Source organism: Rhinatrema bivittatum, chromosome 8, assembly GCF_901001135.1.
Source record: "Rhinatrema bivittatum chromosome 8, aRhiBiv1.1, whole genome shotgun sequence".
Classification (NCBI taxonomy): domain Eukaryota; kingdom Metazoa; phylum Chordata; class Amphibia; order Gymnophiona; family Rhinatrematidae; genus Rhinatrema; species Rhinatrema bivittatum.
In genome coordinates, this window is record NC_042622.1 from 256,129,915 (window position 1) to 256,154,103 (window position 24,189).

General features: G+C 44.5%; 1 protein-coding gene across 1 annotated transcript in view; it reads left to right on the forward strand.

Moving 5' to 3' along the window:
• The window catches only part of PACS1 (phosphofurin acidic cluster sorting protein 1), a 478,069-nt gene extending 470,931 nt beyond the window's left edge, over nt 1-7,138 (forward strand). The window contains exon 24 of the mRNA XM_029614641.1: nt 1,925-7,138. Coding sequence (XP_029470501.1) covers nt 1,925-2,040 — 116 coding nt within the window. The 3' untranslated portion in view covers nt 2,041-7,138. The remainder of the gene's footprint in view (nt 1-1,924) is intronic.
• Nucleotides 7,139-24,189: the final 17,051 nt, after the last annotated feature.

The window sequence follows — 24,189 nt, forward strand, 5'->3', positions numbered from 1 at the left end:
AGTACCAGTTTGGCACTGATATTCTGAGACGCTGCCAAAAGGAAAATGCAGATTTGAGCAATTTATCTACCAGGGAATATCAGCATAATAGCCAACAGATTAAGCCATCAACCACAACTGCCCTAGTTTATGCATTTCCACCAATAGCAAAATTCTAAAGAAAAGTCAAGAGAACAATGATCCTAATAGCCCTTTACTGGCCTCAGCAGAGTTGGTTCCCTTGGTTATACAGGCTAGCGGATATATACCAATAAGGTTAAGAACAATCCCAAACTTGTTAACTCAGTACTAAGAAACAGTCTAACATTAACAGCATGGATACTGAGAGCAATATAATCAAGCAATTACAATTGCCACAATGGGTAAATGAAATCTTGTTAGCATCCAGAAAGGCTTCCACAAGAAATTCAAATAACAGTAGTGGCTAGATTTATAAAAGGGCTGTACAATTTAAAGCCTCTATTAAAGGAACCAGCACCACAATGGGACTTAAATATTGTCTTAACAAAGCTAATGAAGTTGCCATATGAGCCAGTAGCTACTGCGGAAATGAAATTTCTGTAATGGAAAACATTTTTAAGGGCAATAACATAAGCCAGAAGAGTGAGTTACAAGCACTAGTAACCTACACATAGAACGTCAAAAATAAAATACTCCTCATAACGTACCCAAAGTTCTTCCCAAAAGCAGTTTCATAATTCCACCTAAATTAAGAAATAGTACTTCCAATTTTCTTTCCAAAACAAAATACAGAACTAGCTGGATTGCAGAAGAGCCCTCTTGTTCTATTTAGACAGAATGCAAACACTTAGAAAATAAACTCAATTTTTCATAGCCTGTGACACAGCTAAAAAAGGCATAACTGTCAACAAATATTATTAAGGTGGTTGATGCAATTAGTTTCTCATTTCTATGCAACTGTTAATTTATATATAACACAACCAATAAAGGCACATTAAGAATGAGCAATGACCACATCGATGGCACATAGAATTATCATGCCTCCCTTCCATTCTCCATTGTAAATAGTAATTTATTATTATTGTATATAGTAATTTATCTTCATTCTCCCCCTCTTTTTTTCCTTCTCCCAGTTAAGGCAACCTTGTTAGAATGTAACTTTTATGCTCCTTCAAACTGTCTTGTTATATGGTTGGTTATTGTTTCTGCTTCGTTCGATGTAAACCGAGTTGATTTGATCTGTATCAAGAAAGTCGGTATATAAAAGCCTTAAATAAATAAATAAATACCAACTTGGCAAGGATCCAGGATATCTGTAAAGTTGCCACATGGTCAACAATATATACTTTTTCAAAGCATTACTACCTCGATAAGGGCTCACACAAGGACAGTATATTTGGAGAAGCAGTGCTTAAGAGCATTTTTAAATAATCAAACCAAACTTTCTGCAATGCACCAAATGGGTTGCAGGAAAACAATGAAAGCAAAAGCTATTTCAAGCAACTCTCAACTGGGGGAGCCCCATCTTGTGTGGCTGTATTGTTGTGCTTGTGCACAGAAAAGCAAAGTTGCTTAACTGTAACAGGTGTTCTCCATGGACAGCAAAACAAACAACCACACAATCCCTCCCTCCTTGCCAGGAGGTTTACTTGGCTTGGAAAAAGACTGAGGTAGAATCACGTATGGGAATGCTAGTGCGGGAAGTTCCATGCATGTTTAGAAGCCAAAGTTGAACTTTCTGAGCTATGAGAGGAAAACAACTTGGCACCGTTGGATGATGTCACCCATTTTATGTGGCTGGCTATTTTGCTGTCCATGGAGAATACCTGTAACAGGTAAGCAATTTCCCTTTGCCTTCTGACTCAGACTGGTCCAGTTACATATAGCAGAAACTATATGGTGGCTAGTGCTAGCTAGACTGCACCTGAACTTATCGTGATTTTTCTTCCTTCTCTGCTTTCAGTGTCCATCGATGGTGTGGAGTGGAATGATGTCAAGTTTTTCCAGCTGGCTGCTCAGTGGCCAACACATGTGAAGCATTTTCCTGTGGGTCTCTTCAGTTCTGGTAAATCCACCTGATCCCCCCCCGAGGAGCCTCTCACCTCACCATCATCGCTCCAGCACCTGCCAGCCTCTGCATCACTCTGGCTATCTCTGCCTAGAAACTTTAGAAAAGCCAAAGTAGTGGCTTGAAAAGACTGACAACAGCCTTCTAGTGATAGTCAATATGTGAAAAAATGAATCCTTTGGGAGGAGGGAGGTAGTACTGTGGCTTGCGTCTGTGTAACACCTCACTTACTGCAGAAGGAAGATATGTGATGTAAAGGATGTGTTCTGTTCTCAGCTGATGGCAACCATCAAAGGAACATGCACCAAGCTTCATAATGTATTCTCTTTCTCTGCAATAACCTGAATATTCTGGTTTTTAAAACATAAATCCAAAGTTTTATCCTGTAAGCTGAGCATCCCCAAGCAGTCATATGTAAGTGTTACTTGAAAGGATAATTTTTTTTGGGGGGGGGGGGGTGAGTGATATTTGTTTTGTTTGTCCTTTGTTCTTCATTTGGAGAGCTGCATTAATGCCAGCACACTCCTATCCCAAGGTAGTCTTTCCTCTATACTGAAAATACACACCACTTAAGCACTGATGTGCACCTTTCCCTCCACATTTTACAAATTTTTCTTCTCCCCCCTATCCCCCTCACCACTCTCTCTCTTTTAAAGCAGAATCAAAAGGGAAGCTTGTTTTGGTATAGCCACCCTAAATGTTTTATTGGTAGTTTTAACATTGAGTCCTTGGCTCTTCTAGAGCCAGAGAAGGGTTCAAGGAAGTCTTGTAGGGTTTTTGATATATAAACTCTAGTTACATTCCCCTTCTGAGGCTGCAGATTCTGGTACCCAGCAGAACTGTGCTAATCTGAAGCCCTTCATTACAATGAACTTTTCTCAAGCTCACTGTACTTCCAAGAAGAAACAACCCTGGGTAGGGGTTCTGCCCCCTGTAATAGCAATTGGTTGGAGGAGCCATGCCTTCTGTTGTGAGAAATGTGGGCTCATTCCCTCAGTTATAATGCTGGGTGGAGGGTTAAGCTATACTATAACTAGGAATAGTATGGGAAAGGGGGCATGCCCTCTCTTTCACCAAGAAATGGGCGGGGGGGGGGGGGGGGGGTGAGCATGCCTCCTATAATGAGGGATTGGGAAACTTCCTATTGTTACAGTGAGGGCTGATGGGGACATGCCTCCTCATTATGGCATCGAGGTGCTGTGCTACACAGGTGACAATATTGTTCACAGGTACAGTACATAAGCCTTTTAATGCATGTGTTAGAAGATCCTGTCCATGCACTCCTCAACATAAAAGGAGAGCAGCTGCTCTCTCCTAGTAGAAGTTTTATGCTTCACATTAAGGGCATGCCACAATCCTTTTTCTGCTGCTTAGATGTAGGTGAGGTAAGAAGACAACAGTGAAATATATTTAGTAAACAACAGAAGAAAAAGAGCAATTGTCCCATCCAGTAAGCCGAGTTGAGCTACTTCCATTTGGGGTACATGAGGCTATGAGTTTCTACATGCAACTTCACCACTTTCCCATCTTGTCCTTTACCTGACCTCTCAACCCTTTTCCCACCACAATCTTCCATATACATCCCAAGCATGCCCAAAATCTGTTGAAATAGTGGCCTCCACTGGTATGCCATTTCAGAATTTGTCATCTTGTATAATTTTTGCAAGACATACTAATCTAACACAGCTACCAAAACTAGTGAAACCGTTGTCCATCCTTCCCCTTCTCTCTGAATTTTGGGTTTTAACTATGATCAGTCCAAGCAGGTTACCCCAGTGACTTCTTGGAAGCCCAATGCAGCTAAACCACTGCTGTTACTATCACATCTGCTGTTTTTTGGAAATGAACCCTAGGCTATCCCTACAGATTGTGGTCATGCTTCCATTATCCTCTTACTTTTTGCAAGTAAGGAAATCTGTCATTTGTGCCACCACAGGGTACTAATTACTGATGGCACTAGTGCACACTTCATTCCATCTGAGGTCCCTTTCACGGTGCTTCCTCTCATTCTCTCTACTTTGGTTGTCACTGAGTGAAGATAGTGACTTTGAATAATATAAAGGTTCCTTTTCCCTTTTGAGGGAAAAAGCATGTGCATGGTAGGAGTTTCTAAGCATTGCCTTGTGTGACATTTCTCCCAAGGTGTCTGATCCTTCCCCGACTTTCTGATCCTTTCTCATGTCTTGTCTCCTCCCAGCAGTGCATACTGCTTCTCAGTATGGAAAGGAAAGGCAGAGAATGGGATGAGAAACAACTGGGAGTGGGTAGGGGGCCCACATTCTGCTCTTGGAAGCACAAAATGTGACTGCCTTGTATGTTCACTATGGCTAAGGATTTCATATGGCCAGTGCTTGTTCTGGCCCTAACTCAGGCCACTCTGGGATCAGGCTGTTGTAGTCTGGATACAAAGTTGTAATAAAGTCTGGATAGAAAGCATTGATACTGAACAACTTTAGAGGTAGGACTAAAAGAGGGTGATGACCTATTTTGCATTCCATACATCTGCTGCTGTGTTGTCTCAGCATGAAGCAAATGTACTAATGCTATATTACCTTACACTGTGAGGCAAGGCCTAGGGTATCCATTGAACTGGCACAGATGCCCCGGTGACCAAACAAAGTGCCTGCCATTGATGGGAAGAACTATGCCAGTGTAAACTGGTGAAGGGTACAAAATGAACCTTCTCAGCTTCAGTATTGTGTTTTTGTTAAACAGCAGGTCTGTTAACAGTATTAGCATATACCACTTATTAGTGTTTCATTTCATATGCTATATTTTGTATATATTTTTTAAAGAAAAAATTCTGGTGGATAGACCAATAACTGGCTTTAATATATGGATTCATTTTTGCAGTTGGATGTTGAGTGTGACTGGGCCCTGGGTTCAGAGCTAGGATTAATATTTTGGTTTGCGATACAAGGGGTATTGAAGTGTCTTAGGGGTTCAGCAGTGGCCCAAATGGTACTAGCTGGCGCTGCACAGAGATGATCAGATTAGTGTTTGGTATCTGGAAGAAAGAGACTCCACTGAGAGGGAAGAATGCACATCTTCCCACTGGTAACTGTCGTCTGGTTTGTGACCTTTCAGCAGTGCCCCTGATTTTAATCTGCTTTGCATTTCTTAAACCTGGCTTTTTCTCTTCCCACACCTCTCTAACAGGGACTGTTCCCTGTACAAACAACAGGGGACATATGATTTAACCTGCCTTGCTATCCATGCACTGCTGCAGCAATATTCAGAATAACTGATCTCACACTGCAGCAGGAAAAGAGAAAGTGGTGAAGGAGGCAGAGGAAAACAGGCAGTAAATTGTTGCTGCTGAGGAGGGAGAGAGGAGCAAGTAGGGGCAATAAGCAGAGATTCAGCAACTGCTGAGGGATGAGAGGAATAGGCAGGGGCAATAAATACATACTGTATGTTAACAAAAGAGAGAGAGGAGCAGGCGCGGTAAAAAGAGTGATGAAGATTATAACTGAATTAAGAGAAAACCAAGGCAAATCATAGTGCATTCCTGCATGGATAAAAAGAGGAAGACATGTAAAAGTGGAAATCCTTTTTTGCTATCACCTTTAAGTACTAACAAGAGCCGAAACCAGCAAAACTGATCTGGTGTGAATATGAACTTTGTGTGACTGCATGCCCTGCTTCTCTCTCAGGAATTGAGCACCAGGCTAGGTACAAGTTAATAAATGTTTGCACATTTTTTTATAGCCTATTACAGAAAGGGACATTTTCCAAATATTAGATGATAGAAGCTAAAATTCATACACACCCTTCCCCATTCTGTGACAAGTGATCCCATTTTTAAGGTTTGATCCTTCCTTTCTTCTCTCCCTTCCCTTCACTGTATCCAAAGAGGTCTCTACCCAATATGAACAGTTTCAGGACCGGTATCCTTACTACTACTGTACTCATTTCTATAATGTTGCTAGATGTAGACAGCACTGTACAGACAGAGCCAACAATCTAATCAGCAAACAGACATATTTCTGTATACGTCAGCATCCTCTAACACCAAGTCCTGTACTTTCACTGCTGCCATTGATGACCAGTTTCAGTGACTGATATTTTTGCTAGGGTTTTCTCACCCATAGACAGTGTACTTTGTCTCTTGAGCTAGCACCATAAAGGGGGTGGAAGGATTGCACTGCATTATGTTAGACAAACCTCTGGCTAAGCAGAATAAAGGCAAAGCAATTTCAAGACAGGCCAGGCTGCCCAGCTGTGACCTCTCTTTGATGGCTGCTTGCCTGGCATCAGCAGTTCTTCCTGATACCTTTATGGTGCACAATCGGCTTTAGAAAGGCAAAAAAATGTAAAGGCCCATCCATGTCCCCAGAAAGTTACATATGCGACATGAAAAGCCAGCTGCATCCAAACGGGGTGTGCACATGTGCAGTCTGCTCTATGCTCTGATACAGATATTATACGAGCGTGTGTGTGTGTGTGTGTGTGTAAGTCAGCTATATAGGCCAATCCAGATCTGCATGTATGCAAGCATGTCACTGCTCAGCAGTCCAATAGAGATCTATATATGTGCACTTGTGTGCAGTCTAATCCAGATCTTTGTGTGTATGTGTGCTTGTCCTCACAGTATCCATCCTGTCTTCTCTGGGTGACCCATTATTGTACAGTAGTTATCCCTTACTTTATGTTTTCAAAAAGCACAAATTTAATCTTAAAACTGCCAAGATCCTCTCATTTTGATTCCTGTTAACAATGTTCCTGGGACATGTTGCATGTGGGGAGTTGTGTGGAGAGGTATCCTTTGTTGGGGGGGGGAGTGATGGGAGAACATGGAGGTAATCTTACAATTGTGTTACAGAACAAAAAACACTCCCATAAACTTAGTGAGATCAGTGGGGTTGTAATTATAAAAGTATTTTTGTCTTGGGTGCAGAGTGGTGTAAGAATATTCAAAATGTGGGACTCCCAGTGTTTCTCACCCATTGTTAGCCCCTGCTCTTCCCATTTCTTAACTGTTACAACTGTGCTGAAGCTGCCACATAGCCTCATTAAGGAACTATGGCTGCTTGACACACGTCATTGTGTGACCTTGAGGGCTACTATGTGCCTGCAAGCACAGTAAATATATAAGGATTTGATTTAGACTGCAGCCTCCCAGGATATTTCTTTAACTGCTGGCTCCTTTTCCCCATAGGTTGTAGTCTCAGTAGGACCCAAGGTATAGAGTGCTCCAGCATAAAATATGCATTGGGCCTGGCCCTCCTTTACCATGGCTTGCACTAGCACATGAGTCTTAGGCCTCTGCCAGGCCGATTCAGTAAAAGACGCGGGAGAGCGGCCAAGCGCCTGCTCTTCTGTGTGCGCGATTCAGGGGGGGGGGAAGATGCAAACGAGGGCCCGCGGTAAAAAGAGGCGCTAGGGACACTAGCGCGTCCCTAGCGCCTCCTTTTTGACAGGAGCGGCGGCTGTCAGCGGGTTTGACAGCCGAAGCTCAATTTTTCCGGCGTCTGTTCTCGAGCCCGCTGACAGCCACGGGTTCGGAAAACGGACGCCGGCATAACTGAGCGTCCGTCTTCCGGGCCGCAGGCACATTTAAAAATATTTTTTTTTTAATTTTAAATTTTTTTTTATTTCTGGGGCCTCCAACTTAATATCGCTATGATATTAAGTCGGAGGGTGTACAGAAAAGCAGGTTTTTTTTGCTTTCCTGTACACTTCCCCAGTGCTGGCCGAAATTAGCGCCTGCCAATTTCTGAAAGTAAAATTTGTGGCTTTGCTGCACATTTTGCTTTCTGTATCGCGTGGGAATAACTATTAGGGCCATCATCATGCATTTGCATGTTGCGGGCGCTATAAGTTTCGGGGGGGAGGGGGGGTTGGCCACGCGTTTTTGACGCACTATTACCCCTTACTGTATAAGGGGTAAAGCTAGCGCATCGAAAACGCATGTCCAAACCCGGGCTAACAGTGCACTCCACCGGGCTAACAGTGCACTCCACCAGAGTGCACTCCACCAGAGTGCACTGTACTGTATCGGCCCGTGTGTTAGCAAGATAAAATGTTTAGTGATTAGAAATAGAAACCAGTCAGCAGCCTGTTTGTAAGTCAATGTTCTAATTGGTTGCTGCTGCCATTTCAGCTGTTTCAATTGGAAAGGAGTCTTTTTCCCTGCCAAGCTAAAAAAAAAAAAAAATGCAAGTTAGAGACTGCTTCTCTTCTGACTCCAGAAACAATATGTGAGTTTTAGAAGGAATTTAGGATAAACTAAGAGGTTACACTTTTTGCATTGCAGTATGCATAGAAAGTGAGCATCAGCGGTTTTAAGAAGCAGGCCTAAAATGCTGTCAGTGTTTTTGTCCTTAATGCGCCATGTGTGAAACTTGTTACCTGTTGAAGTCTGTTACTGTGGTTTCACGTGTTGTTTGCATATTTTGTTGTTACAAGAACAATCTCTCCTATTTCTGTATTAATTCCTGTACAGAACATTTGTATATAATCTATAATCCCATTTTTTTGTAAAAGTATTTACATTGGTTTTGTAGAACCACTACTCAAAACAGTCTCAGACTTATTGTTACAGGAGCCCAGAAATTGAAACATTTGTTCTCTGGGTTCTGTATCTTTTTGGAGTTAATTATTTTTTTCCCATTAAATACACTGTGGTTATTTCGTAAAAAAAAGTTTCTTGTTATTCCTACCTTGCTTTTCTCTCTTGTTATGCATTCTAGCTTAACTCAATGAGCCCGATATTCAAACAACAGATAGCAGGATAAGTAAGACTTATCTGGCTATCTAGCTGTTGCTGAATATCTGATTACATTCAGCAGCAGCTAAATAGCCAGATAAGACACTTCTCTAGCTATTTGGATCCCTGGCTAACTTGTGGACCGGTAGTGGGTGGATTGGGACAGCACTACTTAGCTGGATAACTTATCCAGCTAAGTAGCGATATTGAGACTTAGCCGAATAAGTTACTGGATAAGCTAGATGTGCCATGCCCCTGAATATCCTTGTAATTTAACCAGATAAGCTATAGCTGGGTAAGTTACATAACTGGCTAGGCTTTCATTATCTACCCCAATATGCATTGTGTAATTATGTCTATGGCTGTCTGGTTCCTTTGGGGGTAGCAGGCCTGGCTGCACCATAAACACTTTGGGAGAGTATTTACTAAAGGAGGAGGGGGTTATCCCAGAGCTTGAATTCTTTTCCTTTCTTATTTTTCCTCTTCCCAGCTTGATCTCCACAATGGTCCTCGATCCTCTTACTTCCTCCTCCTGTCTGGCTGCAGGAGCACAATGTTACTTTGTTACCTTGTTTAACCACCTGTTCTCCATGGACAAGAAGGAACAAATTCAGCCACACAAGTGGGTGCCAACATCGTATTGCACCAACACAAAACATGCTCTTTCGGAGTTCAGAAAGACCTAGAAGATGTTCTGAGCATGTGCAGATCTTCCCACACAGTAGGCACCAACATGCGAGTCTCTTCAGTTGATTTTCTTCTGCCAAAGCATAAGGATGATTTTTGCTTGCTGTCTGGCTGCCAACCATTTTTTGGGAGCGGTTTTCCATTCAAAAATTCTCATGTTCTTGTTTTTCTTGTATTTTTCTGTTTTCTTTTTCAAATATTTCCTGTAGAAAGCTAAAAGAAATCTAAAACACATTCCTGCACACTTCTGGAGAAAAATTATTAGACACCACTGATCAACCATGCTTCAATCCAGAATCTCAGCACATCAATTCTAGATGGTCCAGTGACACCATACAAAGGATGAGAGGCGCATCAGTGGGTCTTTCACAAGCCACATCTTAATGATGCAGATAAATATACTGTAAGGGCTCACCAGGTGGAGTTCCACTGCTAGTTTCTTTCACTGGTTCCTCACTGCAGTATCCCTTCTTTTCCCCAAGACCTGGCTCCGGGTTCAAGCTCAGGTGAATCCACACCCACACGGGTTGTAAATAAAACTGGTTAGTCAGGCTCTGGACTCCCCAAGTACAGTTTGGCCAGGTTATGCCTGCCCCATATCCCTGCCCAAGGCAGACCAGGGTTCAAACATAGTCCTGTCCGACCGGCTTAGTCCTGGCACTACAGTGCTGCCGAATTTGCACCCCCAGGCTGTGCTTGTCCCAGCGCAATGGCCTGTAGCAGAAAAGACAATATTTGTCCTGAACGCTTAGCTTGATTCTGGCACACCAGCTTCTTTAACACAGTTCAGTCCTGGTCATGCCCATTCCCCCCCCCCCCCCCCCCCCCATTTACTGCTTATACTACAAAATCTTTAAAGGTAGTCCTGCACGGCTACTTCTGCTTTCAGGGTCTCCGCCCCCCCCACCCCAAATCTGTAAGATTCCATTTGCTCCAGCCCGGGTGACTCTCTAGAGCTGGGGTGAATTGCCACGACCCCTTCAGTAGGAAAACCAACACTGAAAACTTCACGTTCAAACAAGCACACATACTTCAGCATTTTTCTACTCTGCCCCAAGGCAATTCCCCAAGGGTCTTTTGTGCAACTAGTATCGGCTGCTTCCACCTTCGCTGTCCTCTTGCTCCTGCCACAACCACCAGTCTCGTGTGTCTGTCTACTCTCCTTTAATCCGCTCTGCACCTGGTTCCAAGCCATACTCAACTTCCTCTCCCTTCAAGTGCTCAACTTCCTCTCCCTTGGCCCTCTGGGAGTTGTAGTCCTCCCCTCCCCCAACTGAGCTTTTGGTTAATTCAGCCCTGGTTTGCATTCCCCTCCTGTTCAGCTGTCATAATGGGACATTTCTCCCATTACAATACTAAACATTTGATTAGATCCATGTAAAATACATTTGACACATCTTCAAGATCATTAGCTGCAGCTAAAGGATCCAGAAGACTTGCTTGACTGAAAGTCTCAGGTCTCTAGGAGGAAGGCTATGACAAGTTGGCAGATGCCCCATATTCTGGAGGTAACCTATTTGGTGAAAAAGTAAAAGAAGCTGTGGATCTTATGATAGATCATTGTTCCATCTTGCAAACTAACAGCAGCCACATTGGAACAACTCTTACACAAAGTCTTGGAGTGAGAGAATAATTAAATGGAATAAGGTCTGTCACCAAGACTTGCTGAGTACCTTCATATGGTGACCTTATTGCATAATATCTAGACTAAATCTCAGCCAGTTGACTATCGCTGCTGAAGCAAAAAGAAAAAGTCATACTGGTTGCATGACACCCAGGATAAGGTGCCCACCCTTATCCTAAGCACTAAGGCTAATGATGGTGGTAGCAATAATGCTGAATCTTCAGGTGAAAATAATGACCTGTAGGCAATGGTGAACCTGTTCATGAACCCAATGCAACAATAGACAGGCTTTAGAAGCTAATGAAAAAAGAGGATTACCTACAGACTCCTGAACATTAAATGGAGATCATGTATTACTATTTTTATGCCAGAACTCTGTATTTAAAACTCTAGGGTATGCAAAGAGAGCCCATCAAAAAATGGAAGAAAGGAAAAATATATAAAGGAAAAGTTGCAAAAGGCAACAGATGGTAGCTTAAGGTCTTTAATAAGAGAAATTATAAAATGGAAGTATCCAAGTGATGACATCTTTAAAAAGCTGAAAGATTATGCTGAAAGAGAGATAGCAAGAGAAGAAGGAGATGCAGAAAGGAACCCCAGAGAAGAAGTGCCTGAGCAGTTAACTAGCACCACAATAAAGATGCCTTGGCAGTCAAAGACCACCAGAACAAAGGTGCCAAAACAATTGGAAGAGGTAATTGTTGTGATACCAGTGAAAAATAAGGGTGCAGTGCAAGGCAGGCCAGGAATCAAAGGGAAAGGAACCAGGCACCTGAGCAGAAAAGGACCATCAGAACAAAGGTGCCCAAGCAGACAAGACCAGCAGAATAAAGACACCCAAGCAGCCAGTATAATTGGAAGAGGTAATGGGTGATATCTGTGAAAGATAACTGTATTGCAGGAGGAGGTGAGCGGGTTAAGACAGGCTAGGAAGCAGAATGAAGAGGAAAGGAAGGAGACTGAAGAATTTGCAGTTGAGCCCCTGGTTTAAGTGGAGAGGAATATGTGTGCTGGAGCCCTGGAAAGGGAAAGACTACATAAAATAAATCCGACACAAAGTTTAAAAGCATGATGGGTTAGATGAAAAAGGCCATAATCTGTATTAGAAAGCCATCTATTAATGTCACAGACATAAATCAGATATAACATGACAGCAGAAAAAGACCATATAGCCCATCTAGTCTGCCCATCCATCCAATTTAGCATTATAATTCCCATCATTTCCTTAGAGATCCCCTGTATTTATCCCATGGTTTCATGAATTCAGATACTGTTTTTGTCTCCATCACCTCCACTGGGAGGCTGTTCCACACCTCAACCACCCTCTCTGTAAAGAAATATTTCCTAAGTTTACTCCTGAGTTTACCCCCTTTCAACCTCATTGCAAGACCCCTCATGATAGAGCCTCATTTTCATTGAAACAACCTCACCTATGCATGGAAATCTTTTGAAATATTTGAATGTCTCTATTATATCTCCCCATCTAGCCTTTCCTCCAGGGTGTACATGTTTAGATATTTGTCTATCCCCTTATGCTTTAGAATGAAGACCACTGACCATTTTAGAAGCCACCCTCTGGACTGAATCCATCTTGTTTATATCCTTTTGGAAGTGTGATCTCCAAAATTGTACACAGTATTCCGAGTGAGGTCTCACCAGGGACCGATATAGGGGTAATATCAGCAAAATCAGCAAAAATTATTACTGAGAGAATCTTACAAACAAGGCCAGAAGAACAGGAGAAATTTCTCCTTAGAAAAAGCATACAGAAGAGAAAATTAAATCACTGCATGCAGAAGTGTCACTGGCAGATGGATACCTCAAAGGATCAAGACACTAAAAGTGCTGAGGTAGATCTTTAAAAAGTACGCGCAACCGGCGTGAACAAAAGTACGCCGCCTTACATCCCCCGGCACAGGCCGCAGTGCCGGGGGACTCGGAACTGCCCTCCCGGCCCACCCCCGAACCGTCGCCATGCCCCCGGACCCGCCCCAGACTGCCCCCTGACCCCCGGACACACCTCCTCCCGCCCCTTTTACGAAGCCCTGGGGCTTTGCGTGCGCCAGCGCGCGGGGCTTTTAAAATCTAGCCCAATGAGTAGAATCCAAAACATAAAGCTAAGATATGGAAGAAGACCTTAAATTCATATCTTTCAATAATAAATTGAAACAAGAGGAGAAGTACAAAAGCTGTGAAGATATAAAGAAATAGAAAGGAAAAGCACCAAAATAAAACATTTAGAGAGAGCTCAAAACAGTTCTACAGGGAACTGGGGAAAAAAACCATAAACACTGTTAAAATACCACCTATGAAAGAAGAAACAAGTTTTGGAGAAATTTGAATAAAGATCATGTAGAGCACAACAGAGAAGCAGAATGGTTGCCCAGCAAAGTATGGAATGACCTGAAGTTACTCAATTGAGTTGGAAGCCAGGTAAAATGAGCCCCAAACTGGAAGTGCCCTGGCTCTAACTGCCCAGCTTTTGGCTCAAATATTTAATCTCTCTCCACCAAGACATAGCTAACAGCAAAAAAACAATTGATCGTATAGCCAGAATTAACTCCACAATGGCTAATAACAGGAAGAACACTCCTTCCAAAGAGAGAGCCAAATAACATCCTCAGAAACTATCAACCAATAACTTGCTTGCCTACAATCTATAAATAATTCACTGCAATAGATGCAGTTAGAATACATGAACATATTGACTCTAATAATATCTTGGCAACAGAACAGAAGGGTAACAAAAGATGAGCGTATGGAACCAAAGAAAAGCTGATGCTGAATGAAGCCATTATGACCAGCTGAATAGTCAAAATCTCAGTATCACATGGATTGACCATAAGAAAGCCTTTGATAGCATCCCACTTGGATAATAAATTGCCTTGAAATGTACAAAGTGAACCCTTCACTGACTGAGTACATCAAGTTCACTATGAAAATGTGGCAGACTGAACTCCATCTGAATTATAAAGATGGTCAATTTGAAATTCTTAACCTTAAGATCCAATCAGGAATAATTTCAGGGATATTCCTTACCCTTTGTTTTGTTTTGTCTGGCATTAAATCTGGTGAGTACTTGAATTAACTTCTTGAGTTATGGAATTAACTCAAGATAGGAGGCCTTTGATACCATAAAGAAACATCGCTGCACAATGTAAATAAGTTACCTCTGTAAATATTTTTTACGCTGCTATCCTTGTCTCCTTCCTCCCCCTGTTCTACAACCCTGTTTTATTGTAACTTTTTCTTCCTCCGTGCTTGTTAAAAGAACAAAGTTTTTTTGCACCCCCTGTTATCTGTAAACCGGCATGATATGATCTTATCATGAATGCCGGTATAGAAAAACCTTAAATAAATAAAAAAAATAAAATTAGCCTTAATCCTAGAGCTACTAATTCCATACCAATGACATCACACTTGAAACTATACAGCTCCTGTGATGCTCATGTAGCAGAACAACTCTTGAGTAGTTAAAACTTTCTCAGATGGCATCATGATGGCATTTGGTCTGGACAAATGTGCTAAGGTGACTTTCCTTAGAGGAAAATTAAGCAAAACTGAAAACATCTTGCTCACTGAAGATTGAAGTATAAAGAAACTGGAGCAGAAAGGTATATATAAATATCTAGGAGTAGAGGAAAATGAAAAACTTCAGCATAAAGTATTGTGAGAGATCAGTAACATGTACTATAGGAGATTGAAGATTATATTGAAAAATGCTTTAAAAGCATGGAATAAGATACCATCTATTAATCAGCTTGTAATCCCTGCACTGTTTCACAGCTTTGAAATGGTAGACTGGCCCTATAAATATCTTGAAGAATTGGATGTAAAAACAAGAAAGCTCCTCCACACCCATCAGGTAATCTAGAACAACCAGTGTATGCCAAGACTGTACATCCCTAGAACTGAAGGCAGCATGGGTCTCATTGAAATTTGTTATTCATAAATAGTTACCATAAAAGGCCTTAGTAGGCTTAGTAGCATCAATTGGTCCAAATATTCAAATAGTGCTGAAGTAAGAAAGTGATCAAGCATCATCAGTCTCTGTTTTTAAGCTTGGGCAGTTGTTCTAGCGATTAGAAGGAATGAATGAAAATCCACCATTTCACAAGGGGAAAGTTATAGAATAAGCAAAACGAGAAAATCTCTTTTTAAAGAATCAGCTCAGCAAACAAGGAAAAACTGTCAGAAGCACAAATACAGTGTGAAGTACATTTAATTCAGAAACTCCACATAGATCAAGATTTCACATAGCAGTGGCTAAGAAGAGAGAAACTCAAGCCTGAGGATGAGAGATTGATAATTGTGCCACAGAATAGTGGACTACAGACAAGATGGTTCACAACCAGCATAGAAAAAAATGGTAAAATGGACAAATGCAGATTCTGTAAAACAGAACTGGAAATGGTTAAACATCTCATCGCTGGTTGTGATGTGCTAATATCAGGCCTGTATATAGAAAGGCACAACAAGGTGGCACAGCTCATCCATTGGAAATTGTGTAAACACTATGACATCACTGTACCAAGAAAACACTGGTATTACATTCCTAACAGAATTGAAGAGAATGAAAAGTTATCACCTGGGACATTTCTATTCCACCCAATAGGAAGATTGATTCTAGAAAAATAGGCATTGCTGACAGAGGTGTCAGTACCCAGAGACTATGGGTATAGAGAAAGCAAAAATCCTTAAGTACTAAGAGATGCAATCAGAAACTAAGAAAATGTTACATAAATAGCCCCAATTATATTGGGTGCCAAGGACCTTATTAAGAAGAATTTCCAAAAAATCCTTGATATGTTATCCATATATATTTCACCCTATAAACTCCGCAAGGATAATCTCTTTGGCACAGTGAAAGTGTTAAGGCTTTTAGCAATAAATTTGAGAGATTTAGATCATTCCCAAAATATACTGGTTTACAAAAGATCTTTCCTGTCAAGGTATGGGCAAAACAAACTCATTTGGAGACACACTCAAGAGAAATAAATACCAACAATAATCTTTAGGAAACAACACTACTACTCCTGCAGGAGATACCAGCCATATTCTCCTCATAGGTAGTCCCGTCCCCCCCCCGCCCCAGCATCAACAACAAATTCAGATGAGAGCTTGGCCCAGGGATAGATCACAACAGAAGCTACTCTAACAATTCTCTCAAAAGTCTGGGCCAAATTTTTGACTACCAAAGGTACTATCATTCTTCCTTGCAAGCTCTTCCAATGGGAGGAAGGATTTGTTTTTTTCCACCCCAGGGATCACTCATCATGTCACACCATTGGGTTCTCAAGATAATCTTCAAGGGTTATCATCTAAACTTTTAGACTCTGCCTCCCCTAACCCTTCCATAGCCATGTCTGGATTCCTTAGACCAGCTTAAAATTCTAATGGAAGAGCTGGCCTCACTATTGTCAGCACATGCAATAGAACCAGTCCCAATCATAGAAAGAGGGAAGAGATTCTACCCGAGGTATTTCCTAATCCCAAATAAGTGTTAGCAATTTGCTAGTGTTCGAGGTAGTTGTGGGTGGGTCCTTGGGCCGGTGGCAGATGACCACACCCCCGGGGGAAGATGCAGAGAGGGACCATTGGTCAGGCTCAGAGTATGGAGACAGACACTCACTAGTTCTTTTATTAAACAGTATATTGAACCATCAGAGGTGGCAGTAGTAAGCTGGAAGTGCCCGGCTGGGCTGTAGTCCCTCAGAGACTGGAACAGCGATCCTGGATGGCTGGACTGGAGAGAAACTGAATATCGTGAGCAGGCAAGGTATGCAGAGTTCATGAACAGAACCTTGATGGTAACACTCATACAATGGTCTCATAGAAGAAGCCCAGGAGCAGGTATGCAATAGGCCCTCGAGGAGCGAGTACCTGCTTCCAGGGAAAGCTCTGAGAGAGATGGTAACTCACTGGTGTAGTAGGCAGCGATGACTTCCAGGCAGAATAAGTATTCAGCAACCAGTCCGGAAACATGGGCCCTCAAGGAGCAAGTACCGGTTCCAGACTATGACCTGAAAAACAAAAGACAGCGATGCCCCCAAGGAGCGGGTACCCCTGGTAAGTCCGAGGAGGCAGAGTAGCTAGGAGAGTAAGAAACTGGTCCTTGCTAACTCGATGTGTTAGCAAATTCTGAGACCTTAAATATCCGGAACGGATGACGTCATCTCAGGGGGACGCCCCTGAGGTTCGCGCCACTGCTGGTACATCAGTCGGGGCCGCGTGCGCACCCTTAGGACCTTGTGAATTATGGCGGTGTGCAGTGTCGAGCCGCTCCGGGGACGCCGGAGGAAGACTGTAGAGAGACACCGTGGCAGCCAACTTCCACTTGAGCAAGAGGAAGTCGCCAAGGAGGTAAGGAGGGCGGGGTGGAGATGTCAAGCAGCGACTGTCGCGACAGTATCCCCCTTCAAAGGGCAATTTCCTCTTCGGGTACAGGCTTAGAAGGATGCGCGAGATGGAACTGACGAAGCATCTCTTTGTCCAGAATATTGGTCCGGGGCTCCCAAGAGATTACTTCGGGGCCGAACCCTTCCCATTTTAGAAGGTATTTGAAGGTATTGCCTCTTTTACGAACATTCAGAATTTTTTTGACTTTGAGTTCTAAGTCATCTTCTGCCTTGATAATAGGTGAGTCTTGAGATATTGAAGAAACTTCACTTGGTATTGCATTGTCTTCCTTTGCCACCAAGCACAAGCCTGCACCGGCTGGCGACATTGATGGTCAGATAAAATCCCTCTGGAGATTTTCTTCAGTGTTTTCCGACGTTGCTTTATTCTCAAAAGCTGAGAGAAAATACACCTGTCCTTTCGGAGGTTCAGCAATAGACTTCCGTCTTATGGCACAGTCATATAGGGCTCCTGTGGAGGAAGAACATCAGCTGTTTCTTTGGAGAATATATCCCCGACTGGGGTGTACTGGAGCGGCAGTCCCGGTACTGCTGGAGTCACAGGCATGCCTATAACAGGTGAGGTCTCCTTAAGGCATCTCCCATGATATTCTGGGCCCCAACGGGAGAAATCCAAGGATGCCCAGTCAAATTGGGGTTGGTGTATTTGCAACCAAGGTAACCCCAAGACGATAGGGTGCACGGCCTTTTCCAGTACAAAGAAGGAGAGCAATTCCGTATGAAGAGCTCCAGTGCGGAGAGTAACTAGTTCAGTCTTCAAGTCACATCTCCCGGTAAGGGCTCTCCATGAATGGAGGATAACGGTAGTGGATCTTTCAATTTGTTGAGGGGGATCCTCAAATATTCCACTAGTTGTCTGAGAATGAAGTTACCTCCTGCCCCTGAGTCCACCAGGGCAGGAATCTGAACCGTGACTGGTCTGTAGGTCAAGGAGACTGGGAGAGAGAGCGTCAGAGAGGGCACAGTAAGGCCTAAGAACAGTCCTCCCGCAGGACTTTGGCCCATCTGTTCTTTCGGACGACTGGAGCATGTAGCAACATCATGGCCGGACTGACCACAGTACATGCAAAGGCCGAGCTTCTTCTGAAATCTTCTCTCTTTAGAAGACAAACATCCATGACCAAGTTGCATCAGTTCATCTTTATCCATAGCAGGAATAACTGGAACCATCCGAGGTGCATCACTAGCACTGACCTGTTTCAACTCGGGTAACACCTTAGGCCAGAGTTCCTTCACCTTGTCCCTGAGCCGGTGAGCAATCCGAGTTGCCAAGGCTATTAATTCGTCCAGCGAGTCAGGTGTTTGACGAGCAGCCAGCTCATCTTTCAAACGGGTATACAGGCCTCTGCAAAAGAGTGTCTTGAGACATTTGGGGTCCCAGCGAAGTTCTGCCGCAAGAGTTTTGAACTCGATGGCAAATTCAGCCAATAATCTGCTGCCTTGCTTCAATTCCACCAAAGCAGAACCTGCTACAGCAGTTCGAGCAGGGTCATTGAAAACAGATTTAAATAAGTCATAAATCCTATGTCCTGCAAAATAGGGTCCTTGCGTTCCCACAAAGTAGATGCCCAAGACAAGGCCTCACCATCCAAGTATGAAAGGATGTAGGTAGTCTTGGAGAGACCCGTAGGAAATAAAGATGGCTGTAAGGCAAAATGCATGCAGGACTGGTTTAAAAAGCCCCGGGTCTTCTGGATTTCTCTGGAGAAACGGATAGGAACCGATGGAGACAGAGCAGTTACCATAACAACGCTCTGCCTATAAATAGAATGGTGCCACCTACAGTCCGGAAGTTTTACTCAATTTCAAAGCAGAATATCTCATTAAACCTCTTGAGCTATGTACAATAACCCTTTAACAAGAAAAAGAAATAATTGGTCCACTTAACCCTCCTGGGAACTGAACCTGTAGAACCACTTGAGGATAGACAATCGCAAATTTCTTCAAACCTAAAACTTATTTACATAATAGCTGAGCGGACTCTCCCTTACTTCCATGCCTCTGACGGGCAGGACTCTGGACTGATCCGTGGTACTACAGGAATGAAAATTATCAGGTAAGAAACTAATTTTCCTTTCCCTGTACGTACCCGGATCGGTCCAGACTCCTGGGATGTACCAGAGCTACCTTACCTGGGATGGGATCAGGAGAGGCCTGCTCAAAGCACACCTTCTCCAAAACCACCGGAACCTGGTGCTTGGACATCCAGTCTGTAATGTCTCGCAAACGTATGCAAGGACTTCCATGTAGCCGCCCTGCAAATTTCCTGTGGAGAAACCATCTGGCACTCTGCCCAAGACGCCGCATGCAAACGAGTAGAGTGAGCCCTTAGACCAACAGGAAGAGATCTACCACGAAGGAGATAGGCCGAGCTAATAGCCTCCTTCAGCCAGCGAGCTATGGTAGTCTTGGAGGCCATCTGACCCCGCTTGGAGCCACTCCAGAGCACAAAAAGATGGTCAGAAACACGAAAGTCATTTGTAACCTCCAGATAATGGAGCAATGCTCTGCGAACGTCCAGCTTCCGCAAATCCCTGGACAAGGGATCCGAATGGTCTAATTCCGCGAAAGCCAGAAGCTCCACCGATTGATTGATATGAAAGGAAGAAACCACTTTCGGGAGAAAGGAAGGCACTGTCTGTAATGAAACCCCTGACTCCGAAAACCGCAAAAAAGGTTCTCTACAGGAAAGAGCTTGGAGTTCCGACACTCTATGAGCCGATGTAATGGCCACCAGAAAGACTACCTTCAAAGTAAGATCTTTCATAGTTGCCCTCTTCAAAGGCTCAAAGGGTGCCAAGCATAGAGCCGTGAGAATTAAATTTAGACTCCAAGACGGACAAGGATGCCTCAGCGGAGGACACAAGTGCTTTGCTCCCCTTAAGAAACGAGCCACATCTGGATGTGCTGCTAACGCTACACCTTGCACAGAGCCACGCAAACAACCAAGAGCCACCACCTGCACACAGAGGGAACTGCACGACAAGCTCTTGGACAGACCAGCCTGAAGAAAACACAGAATATCCGACACCAAGGCCTGGGTAGGAGAAACATCTCGGTCTAAACACCAAGCCTCAAAAATCTTCCATACTCTAACATATGTGAGGTTGGTGGACGTCTTACGCGATTTCAGGAGCATAGCCACTACGGCTGGAGAATGGCCTTTGCCCCATAACCGTCGCCTTTCAAAAGCCATGCAGCTAGACAAAAGCAATAGACTTCCTCCAAATAGACGGGCCCTTGATGTAGCAGATCTGGACCGTCTGGAAACTGCAGCAGACCCATCACCACTAGATTGAGGAGGTCTGCAAACCATGGGTGTCTGGGCCATTCCGGGGCTACGAGGATGACCTCCACCGGATGGAGTTCTATTCACCTGAGTACTTTGCCGATCAATGGCCAAGGTGGAAAGACATACAGTAGAACTTCGGTGGGCCAAGGCAGGACTAGAGCATCCATGCCTTCTGCTCCCATCTCTCTGCGACGAGCGTAGAAACGCGGAGCTTTGGCATTCTGAAACATCACCATGAGATCCATGCTGGGCGTACCCCACGTGTCACATAGTATTTGAAAAGCTGCGTCCGCTAACTCCCATTCCCCGGGATCTAGGCGATTTCAGCTAAGAAAGTCTGCCTGCACGTTGTCCACGCCGGCAATGTGAGACGCCACTATGCTAAGTACTGTTCCGCCCAGCTGATCAGTTGATGAGGCTCGACTGCCACTGGCTGACTTCTGGTCTCTCCTTCACAATTGATGTATGCTACTGTGGTTGCATTGTCCGAGAGAACTCTGATGGACCTCCCCTGAAGGAGAGGACCCAATGCTTGTAACGCTAACCACACTGCTTGGGAGTCCAGATGATTGATCAACCACTGTGACTCCTCTGGAGACCAAAATCCCTGTACAGATTTCCCCCGGCATACCGCCCCCCAACCGGAGAGACTGGCATCCGTGGTAACCACTGTCCGGTCGGGCACCTCCAGGGGAACTCCACGAGTCAGATTGTCCATTACCAGCCACCAATCGAGACTGGACTGCGCTGCATCCGTCAGTGGGAGATTAAGAAGAAACAGTTCGGAGACTGGATTACAGCAGGAAAACAATGCGGTCTGTAAAGGCCACATATGAGCAAAGGCCCAGGGAACCAGTTCCAAAGTTGAGGTCATCGAGACGAGAATTGCAAGTAATCCCGGACCCTGGGAGGATGCTTGAGTAACAAGGCTCTTACTTGAGCCTGCAATTTGGAAATGCGTTCTGTGGAAAGAAATACTCTGCCCTGCTGTGTGTCGAATAGAGCCCCCAAATATTCCAAGGACTGAGAGGGCACAAGCCTGTTCTTGGATAAATTGACCACCCAGCCCAGTGACTGAAGTAGCTGGAGTACCTTGTGAACCACCAACCGGGCCAGTGGTTCCAACTTCTCTCGAATCAGCCAGTCATCCAAGTAGGGATGTACCAGCAGCCCTTCCTACCAGAGATTGGCTGCCACGACTACCATTACCTTGGTGAACGTCCTGGGCGTGATGGCCAGCCCAAAGGGCAGCGCTCGAAACTGAAAATGCTGACCCAGTATCGCAAAATGAAGGAAATTCTGGTGATCCAACAGGATGCCTATATGAAGGTACGCCTTCGAGAGATCCAGGAATGCCAGAAACTCTCCCTTTCGCACCGAGGCAATGACTGACCGGAGCATTTCCATGCAAAAACGTGGCACCCTGAGGCATCTGTTCACTTGTTTGAGATCCAAAATGGGCCGAAAGGATCCCTCTTTCTTTGGTACCACAAAGTAAATGGAATAACGGCTTACCCTTCTTGCCTCTGGAGGTTCTGGGATGATGGCTCCTAACTGCCACAGGCGCTGCAAAGTTTCCTGGACCACTCTTCACTTGGTTGCATAACCACAGGGAGAGATGAGAAACCTTTCCCGAGAACGCCATGCAAAATCTAAAGCATAGCCTTGTCTTATCACGGCCAGCACCCACTGGTCTGTGGTTACCTTGGCCCATTCCTTGAAAAATAGGGATAGACTGCCCCCTACCGCAGGCACCGAGGAATGGACTGGTGCCCCTTCATTGTGAAGACTTAGCCCCCGAAGTAGACTGGGAATTCCCGGCTCTGCAGAATTTTCTGCCACGAAAGGACTGGGACCAGGACTGCTATCTAGTTGGTGCCTGACGAAAAGAGGAACTGGACGCTCTAGCTGGCCAGAAACGGCAATTCCCTCTGAATCTGGCCTGAGATGAGAAAGCACCTCGTGACTTAGGTCTGTCCTCCGGCAGCCTATGGACCTTATTCTCTCCCAGAGATTGAATCAGACTTCCAAGTCCTTTCCGAAAAGCAATTTACCCTTGAAGGGCAAAGAACCCAGCTGTGCCTTGGAGGACACATCTGCCAACCAGTTTCTTCACCACAGGAATCTCCAAGCAGAGACCGCGGATATCATGGACCTTACCAATGTCCGCAACAGATCGTAAAGCTTCTAGCCATCCTGCTTGGGTGGCCTCCTCATCGGAGAAACCCGCATTAGCCTGTAACTGTTGAACCCAGCGCAGACCCGCTCATAAAGCAAAATTGCTGCACACAGCCGCTCACACTCACAGTGCCGACACCTCAAAAATCTTTTTAAGCTGCACCTCCAACTTCCTGTCCTGCAGGTCCTTGAGTGACCGGGATCGTGGTCTTCTTGGTAACCACGGACACCGCCACGCCCACCCTGGGCACTCGTAGCAGCTCTTAAGCATCCTCCGGCAGAGGATATAGCTTATCCGTGGCTTTACTTATCTTCAAACCTAGATCCAGGGCATCCCACTCCCGGAAGAGCAAGACCATAGCCGAAAAATGAAAAGGGAAGGAAGTAGCAGGGCCTCTCAGACCCAGCAAAACCGGATCCATCACTCCCAGTTTGGATTCCTCAGGTGGCCCTTCAATGCCCAGCTCAGCCAAAATAGAAGGGTTAAGAGGACCCAGCTCCTCCCTTCTAAAGAGACAGACCTTTGAGTCGTCCCCTTCCGTTACATGCAAGCCCCTCGCTGAACCCTGCAGATGCACATCAGCATCAGCATCCACCCCCTGCAGGGGCTTGGACTGAGGGTCTGGGTCCCCAGGGTCAGTATCTTGATCAGAGGTATCTGAGTCAGTCTGAGGGACCCCTGTTCGGAGAAGGCGCTTAGGTCTCAATGGGTCAGCAGCCCCCTGAGACCTAGCGTGTTTGGACCCCAGAGAGACGGATTTTAAGCCAGACTGCTGCTTCCCTGATTTTCTTGCTTTATAAGCTTTATGGAGCAGTAAAACAAAGTCCCATGAGAAAGAGGAAGAGGAGGAGTCAGAACCCCCCTCGGGGCTATCCTCCGTTGCTGGCAAATCATGATGCAAAATGTTGAGATTACTTACCTGATAATCTCCTTTTCCTTAGTATAGACAGATGGACTCAGAACGAATAGGTATAGTATCCGCGTGCTAGCAGTTGGAGACGGATCTGACGTCAGCACGGGTGTATATATACCCCCACAGGAAGCGTAGCAACTTAGTAATCTTCCTTGCAAAAGCTGTTATGGATGATGTGTGTACTAACGCTCAGTGAAAAGTGAAACAGGATTCCCCTGACCGATTGATAGTAGCTGGAGACCGCCAGCATTCCCAACCGGAAGGCGTTGACACCTGGTAGAGTGTACACTCTTATGGAAACAGATGACATGGCTTACCTTGAATCGGTGGAACC